Source organism: Hemitrygon akajei, chromosome 10 (genome assembly GCF_048418815.1).
Source record: "Hemitrygon akajei chromosome 10, sHemAka1.3, whole genome shotgun sequence".
Lineage (NCBI taxonomy): Eukaryota > Metazoa > Chordata > Chondrichthyes > Myliobatiformes > Dasyatidae > Hemitrygon > Hemitrygon akajei.
Genome location: NC_133133.1, coordinates 90,743,963 through 90,751,486, shown reverse-complemented (window position 1 = coordinate 90,751,486; position 7,524 = coordinate 90,743,963). Strand labels below are relative to the sequence as shown.

Below are 7,524 nucleotides of genomic sequence, written 5' to 3'. Positions count from 1 at the left end.
TCCCAACCTGATTGACATCTGAGACCCCGTGAGTTCAGATAAAAGAGGGGTTGTAAAGACGGCCTCCCAGACGCACCAGAAGACACGCTAGAAATCCTGTGACAGCGTTTAATAGCGACAGCCGGTGGGGGGGTTCGTGTGCGTCTTTTCCTTGCCTGGGATTGGCGACCTCACCACAAAAGAACGGCTTTAGCTACAGGAGAGGCCACAAGTGAACGGCCACTCCCCCAACGAGACTCCGACGGATCGAACTCATAAAGGTTGGAAAAACCCGCCGGGTAACTGTTCCATTCTATACCTATCTCTCTCTCTCTCCAACAAAGTGCACCACCGCGACACCCAAAAGACGGCAACTGGTGGAACTGCAGTGACCACGAGAGACTTTTAGATATACATCGGACAATATATATTACCCCTAGACAACGATAGAGCTTATTTCTTATTGATTATTACTATACCTGCGCTTTAGATTGAGTATTGACGACGTATGTTATCTGAATGTTTGTATTAACCTTATTTTTGTGCCCCTTTATAAATAAAAATTTCTACAAAATAGTGCCATCAGACTTCAACGGACCTCTCTATCTTTGCTGGTAAGTGATCCAGTTACGGGATACGTAACACTTGATAGTTCTGGCACTTCAAGCACATTGTGGGGACCTCATGAGAGCATACCTAGCATGATTCTATTCCCCGATACATACTCATTCTATCACCATAACTACCACATCATGACAACTAACACCCAGTATATTAGAGGCAGGCAAGATGTCCACAGTTAAACTGATGTAGACAGTGCCATTGGAACTGGAACATACATTTTCAGTGTGATTCATGCAGACAGTCCCAGTTCAACTAGGCTGTGGAACTGAAGAGTCAGAATATAACTGGAGCTAACAATCTCATTGTGGCTGGTTCAGGCAGTGTTGACATAAATGGAATGGACACTATTAGTGCAGGACATTTCAGTGTAACTTGGGCAGGAAGTGTCAGTGTAACTGAATCAAATAGCTCCAGTGAAAGTCTGTTTAAATGGAGCTGAAGGAACCTTTAAAACCCAACTGAACAGTGGAGTTACTTCTGAGCCAGTGCGATAAGTTGTTTCTGTTAGAGAAAGAGTGCTCAGTGTTTAAATAAATGCTATGTTTCCTGATCCCATTGGTGTGCCTGTGTCCATCTGTTCTTTTGCCATTAAACCAGTAGGTGTAGAGTAACCGTACTTTGGCCCTCAGTTCTGGGGCTAATGTAAATATCCTGAAACAGGGAGCTGCTGATGGCAATTCTGAATATTTTATTGCCGCAATACCTTGGGACTTTGGAGTTAACTATAATCAGTGTAAACAGAGCTGAACTTATTTTAAGTTACACATAATTTAGTGGACCCTTCCTGTGGAAGAGTTAATTGTCCTTCGCACTTTTCTGGAATAGTTCATCAGATCCCAAGAGCAGTGGACTTCAAAGGGCTTGTAACAAAAGTATCCCCTTAAACTGGACACAGAATCACAAAATAAACAGAAGTTACTATTGACTAATATCCAAAAATGGAGCAACAGGAATTGTCTTTATTTGATTTGTCACAGAATCGCCATCAAGCACAACCTTCAGAGGACAACGTGAGTATTTTTTACAAAACACATTATCAGTAGTTTTGCTAAAATCCAATAGTTACTTTCATAAGAAACCTCACATTATAGAAAACTGGGTTATAAAAACAATATTGTCAGTGACATAAACAGGGTTAGGGGCTAGAGAATTTTCTGCTTACAATGGCTAAACTGCTTTTCTACAAGATTTTCAAAAACTAAAGATGATTTTAATAGCCATAAGTTTATTTTGTTTCTGTAACTAAACATATTAAAGGCTGTATGATCCATTGTTGAATAAAGTATCCTTGCACAAGTGTCAACATAAGCAACTTCTTGCTAATTTCCAATGGCCTCCTTGCAGTGAAACTAGAAGCCCTTTGCTCTTAAGAGACAATGGTAATAACGAATGCAAGGAGATTATGGGTTAACAGTTTTTCTCCTCCAAGTCTTTTACAATACAGCCTTTAATTTGCTTGTCAATGTCATTAAGTGATTCTCTAGCATCCAATCAAACTACATTATAACCAATTTTACCTACATATTATAACCACATAACAATTACAGCACGGAAACAGGCCATCTCAGCCCTTCTAGTCCGTGCCGAATGCTTACTCTCACCTAGTCCCACCAACCTGCACTCAGCCCATAACCCACCATTCCTTTCCTGTCCATCTACCTATCCAATTTATTTATTTATTTTTTAAATGACAAAATCAAACCTGCCTCTACCACTTCTACGGGAAGCTCGTTCCACACAGCTACCACTCTGAGTAAAGAAGTTCCCCCTCATGTTACCCCTAAACTTTTGCCCCTTAACTCTCAACTCATGTCCTCTTGTTTGAATCTCCCCTACTCTCAATGGAAAAAGCCTATCCACATTAAATCTATCTATCCCCCTCATAATTTTAAGTACCTCTATCAAGTCCCCCATCAACCTTCTACGCTTCAAAGATTAAAGCCCTAACTTGTTCAACCTTTCTCTGTAATTTAGGTGCTGAAACCCAGGTAACATTCCAGTAAATCTCCTCATACTCTTTCTACAAATAATTATTATATTGGGGTAAAATGCAGAATAATCCCTTGTGGTCCTACAAACTGCACTGCGCAGCAACCCCTGATTTAACCCTAGCCTAATCATGGGACAATTAATGATGACCAATTAACCTACCAACCGGTATTGTGGGAGGAAACCAGAGCACCTGGAGGAAACTCACATGGTCACAGGGAGAATGCACAAGCTCCTTACAGACAAATTCATAATTATCAGATAGCTATTAATAAGGCAGGGACTTTCCAGGGAAATGCTAAAGTGAAACAGGGCATATTATGAGGGTATTAGGCAGGAGCAAGGGAGAATAATTGGAAACAGGTGGGTGCTATTGAGGAGATAAGTGGGTAATTGGCAAGAGTCCAATTCGGGAAGGGGCTGGTTCAAAGCCCACATGGCCAAGTGAAAGAAGGTAGAATTTAAAGGCTGTCATGGTCCAGAGCCATCAGCAGAGCCCCTTTGACCCAGTGTTCAGGCCGGATCCTTAACAGTACCCCCCTCCCCACGGGCGTCTCCAGACGCCCTTCTTGCCTGTACGGGATGGCTTCTATTAAAGTCCCTGATGAGAGGGGGATCCAGGATATCCCGAGCAGGAACCCAGCACCTTTCCTCGGGGCCATAGCCCTCCCAATCCACGAGGTATTGCAGTCCACGGCCCCTGCGTCGAATGTCCAGTAATCGGCGCACAGTGAAGGCCTCCGAGCCAACGATGAGACGGGGAGGGGGAGGGGGATTAGGGGCGGGACAGAGGGGGTGGCAGATAAAGGGCTTAATCCTTGACACATGGAAGGTAGGGTGAATCCTGCGAAGGGTAGGGGGTAGATCCAGACGCACCGCCGAAGGGCTGATCACCTTGGTGATGGGGAAAGGTCCAATGTATCGTGGCGCCAGCTTGCGGGAGTCCACCTTTAAGGGGATATCCCGCGAGGATAACCACACTTTCTGACCCTGGCGGTAACGGGGGGCCTCGATGTGGTGACGGTCTGCTTGCTGCTTCATTCTGGCTGTAGACTGAAGCAGCACCTCTTGGGCTCGCTTCCAGGTCCGTGAACACCGCTGGACAAACGCTTCGGCTGAGGGAACGCCCACTTCCTCCTCCTGAGGTGCGAATAAGGGCCAAGACAGCACTGGAACGGTGACAGACCTGATGAAGCAGAAGGCAAGGAATTGATGGCGTACTCGACCTAGGGAAGTTGCCGACTCCAAGAGGAAGACTCCCGAGACGTCACACAACGGAGCATCACCTCCATCTGCTGATTAGCCCGCTTGGTCTGGCCATTACTCTGTGGATGAAACCCAGATGAGAGGTTAACCTGGATCCCGAGCAGTTTGCAAAAAGCTCTCCAGAAGTGGGAGGTAAATTGTGAACCTCTGTCAGACTCCACTTCAACGGGAAGACCATGAATACGGAAAACATGCTGACTCACCAGGTCGGCAGTCTCCTTGGCTGAGGGCAGCCTGGGAAGGGGCACTAAGTGGACCGATTTGGAAAAACGATCCACTATGGCAAGAATGGTGGTGTTACCGTCAGACGGGGGGAGACCGGTGACAAAGTCCAGTGCAATGTGTGACCAAGGTCTTCTAGGAACAGGTAGGGGTTGCAGGAGACCAGTGGGTGTTTGGCTGGAGGTCTTGTTCTGTGCACAGACTGGGCAGGCAGAAATGAAGCTCTCGACATCCTTCCTCAGGGATGGCCACCAAAATCTTTGTCTGATGAAAGCCGTCGTGCGTCTGATGCCAGGGTGACATGCCAGTCTGGAGGTGCGTCCCCACTGGAGAACCTGGGAGCGGACAGACTGGGGGACATACAATAGATTAGCGGGACACGCATCAGGAACCGACTCACCCAGTTGGGCCGACCGGACCACAGATTCAATCTCCCGCTGTGCTGCGGCGACCAGGCATTGCTTGGGGAGAACGGTCGTAACCTCGGGTGCCTCGTCGGTTGTGGGAAACTGCCTGGAAAGCGCGTCAGGCTTGCCGTTCTTAGAGCCAGGGTGGTAGGTCAGGCTGAACCTGAAATGGGCAAAAAACAGGGACGACCGAGCCTGGCGGGAATTGAGGCGTTTGGCGGAACGGATATATTCCAGGTTCTTGTGATCCATCCAGACTAGAAAAGGGGTAGTCGTTCCCTCAAGCCAGTACCGCCATTCCTCAAGAGCAAGTTTAACCGCCAACAACTCTCGATCGCCGATGTCATAGTTGCGTTCTGCGGGCGAAAATTTGTGGGAGAAAAAGGCGCACGGGGGTACTTTGTTGTCCTCTGCTGAACGCTGTGACAGGATAGCCCCAACTCCTACGTCAGAGGTATCAGTCCCTACTATAAACTGCCTGGTTGGATCGGCCTGACGGAGGATAGGGGCCCTGGTGAAACGAGTCTTCAGATCCGAAAAGGCTTTCTCAGCCGCTGGATTCCAGGCGAACTTCGACTTGGAGGAGGTCAGGGCAGTCAGCGGGCCGGCCAGGATGCTGAAGTTTCAAATGAATCAACGATAGAAGTTGGCAAACCCAAGAAAGCGTTGGACCCCCCGTCGAGAGGCGGGTTGTGGCCACTCCTCTACCGCCTTGATCTTCTGAGGGTCTATCTGGATTCTTCCAGCGCTGATCACATATCCCAGGAACGAAGTTGAACTCTGGTGAAATTCACACTTCTCTGCCTTCACAAATAACTGGTTCTCCAGGAGTCGTTGGAGTACCCGGCGGACGTGCTGGATGTGTTCAGAGAGGGACCTAGAAAATATCAGAATGTCATCCAGGTACACAAATACAAATTGGTTCAGCATGTCTCGGAGGACGTCATTTACCAGAGACTGGAACACAGCAGGGCCATTGGAAAGTCCGAAAGGGATCACCAAATATTCATAGTGCCCAGAGGGCGTATTGAACGCGGTCTTCCACTCATCCCCCTCCCTTATGCGGACCAAATGGTAAGCATTACGGTGGTCGAGCTTGGAAAAGATAGATGCACCCTGGAGCAGTTCAAATGCGGATGACATAAGCGGAAGAGGATAGCGGTTTTTAACGGTGACCTCATTGAGACCTTTATAGTCCACGCAAGGGTGCAGGGACCCGTCCTTCTTGGCTACAAAGAAGAATGCTGCGCCTGCTGGGGAGGAAGAGGGACGGATAATTCCTGCAGCCAGGGACTCCTGGATATACTTGTCCATCGCCGCCCTTTCAGGTGGAGACAGGGAATACAGGTGGTGAGGTTCCCAGAAAGAGATCTATAGAGCAATCATAGGGCCGATGTGGGGGTAAGGTGGTGGCCCGAGTCTTGCTGAATACCAGCTTTAGTTCTCGATACTCTGGAGGTACGGAGGACAGGTCGGGAAACTCTTCTGCAGGCAGAGGAGCCGGACTAGGAGTAGAATGAGCAACACCTAGACAATGATTTAGGCAGAAGGGACTCCAGCTTAACACCCTGTTATTCGACCAATCGATGTGTGGACCGTGCAGAGCTAGCCATGGGTGATCCAACACAACTTCAGCTTTGGGGAAATCGATTACATGAAAAATAATACTCTCCTGGTGATTGCCAGAAATGAGGAGACTCACCGGAGCTGTAGAGTGGGTAATCAAGGCCATTTTCACCCCGGTTAGGCTGCTGGCCTCCAGGGGTTGCTTTAGACGGGAGAGTGGCATCCCGAGTTTGGCCACCAAACTGGAACTGATAAAGCTTCCCTCAGCCCTGGAGTCAATGAAGACTGAGACAGTATGTCTCCTCCCTTCAGCCAGTATAAAAGCGGGTAGCAGGGTCCGAGTGATGGGGGATCGGGAAAAGGAAACATTGCTCGTCCATAGTCCCCTCTTTACGAACGAGCGTTTGTCTTTTACAGGACAACTGGATACATAGTGATCAGCCTGACCACAATACAGACAAGAGTTGATCCGGAGTCTCCTCCTTCACTCCAAAGGAGACAGACAGGCACAATCGATCTGCATGGGTTCCGTTGGGCTGGATGGGGGTGACTGAGGATTCGGAGAAGGAGACCTGGGTGCGGGCTGGAAGAATGTCAGACGTCCCCTGGTGGTTCTTCGGGAACTGACGCTGTTTTATGCGGCTATCAATTTTAATGGCCAAATCGACCAGCTCTTGGAAGTCGGTAGGCAAGTCGCGGGCGGCTAGTTCATCCTTAACCTCCTCGCTCAATCCATAGAGGAACATGTCAGATTAGGCTGCCGGATCCCAGTGGGTAGTGGCGGCTAGCGTGCAGAACTCAATGGCGTAGTCCGAAACAGAGCGGGTACCCTGACGAATCCGCAACATCTCCCCCGCTGCCTCTCGCCCCTGCTGGGAGCGGTCAAAGACTCTTCTCATCTCCTCACAAAAGTCTTCAAACGTGTGGCAAAAAGGGGCTTTGCTGTCCCACACGGCCGTCCCCCACTCTCTTGCTCTTCCCGACAGCAACGTGATCACATAAGCGATACGGGATCGATCAGTGGGAAAGGTAGTGGGCTGCAGCTGAAAAATCAATGAGCATTGGGACAGGAAGGATCTGCAGGTGCCTGGGTCGCCATTGTAAGTTTCGGGTGGAGGTAAACGGGGCTCTCGGGCTGGTAGGGTTGTGTGGTAAACTATGTGTATACCTGTCTGGACACGCCCCTCTGCCTGTATAAAGACGACTGGAGGCACTGCTCCTCCCTCAGTCTCCAAGATGTTGTTGTCACATTTGCAGCTAATAAAAGCCTATCTCTTGCCTCCCGTCTCCGAGAGTTATTGATGGTGCATCAGGTTGGAGCCTGTGGGGCTGATGTTGCCGCAACAGGAGGGTTAGGTCTCAGCGCTAGCTGAATCTGCTGTAGCTGGGAGGCCATACTGGTCAGAGAGGCGGAGAAGGCTTCCATCGACTGGGTGACAGAGGCGAACTGCGCTTCGTGTCTCCCTAATAA

General features: G+C 48.9%; 1 protein-coding gene across 1 annotated transcript in view; it reads left to right on the top strand.

Moving 5' to 3' along the window:
- Window positions 1-1,362: 1,362 nt before the first annotated feature.
- LOC140734532 (sodium- and chloride-dependent neutral and basic amino acid transporter B(0+)-like) overlaps window positions 1,363-7,524 on the top strand; it is an 89,050-nt gene continuing 82,888 nt past the window's right edge. Inside the window, exon 1 of the mRNA XM_073058628.1 lies at window positions 1,363-1,613. Within this exon, the coding sequence (XP_072914729.1) occupies window positions 1,542-1,613 (72 nt within the window). The 5' untranslated portion in view covers window positions 1,363-1,541. The remainder of the gene's footprint in view (window positions 1,614-7,524) is intronic.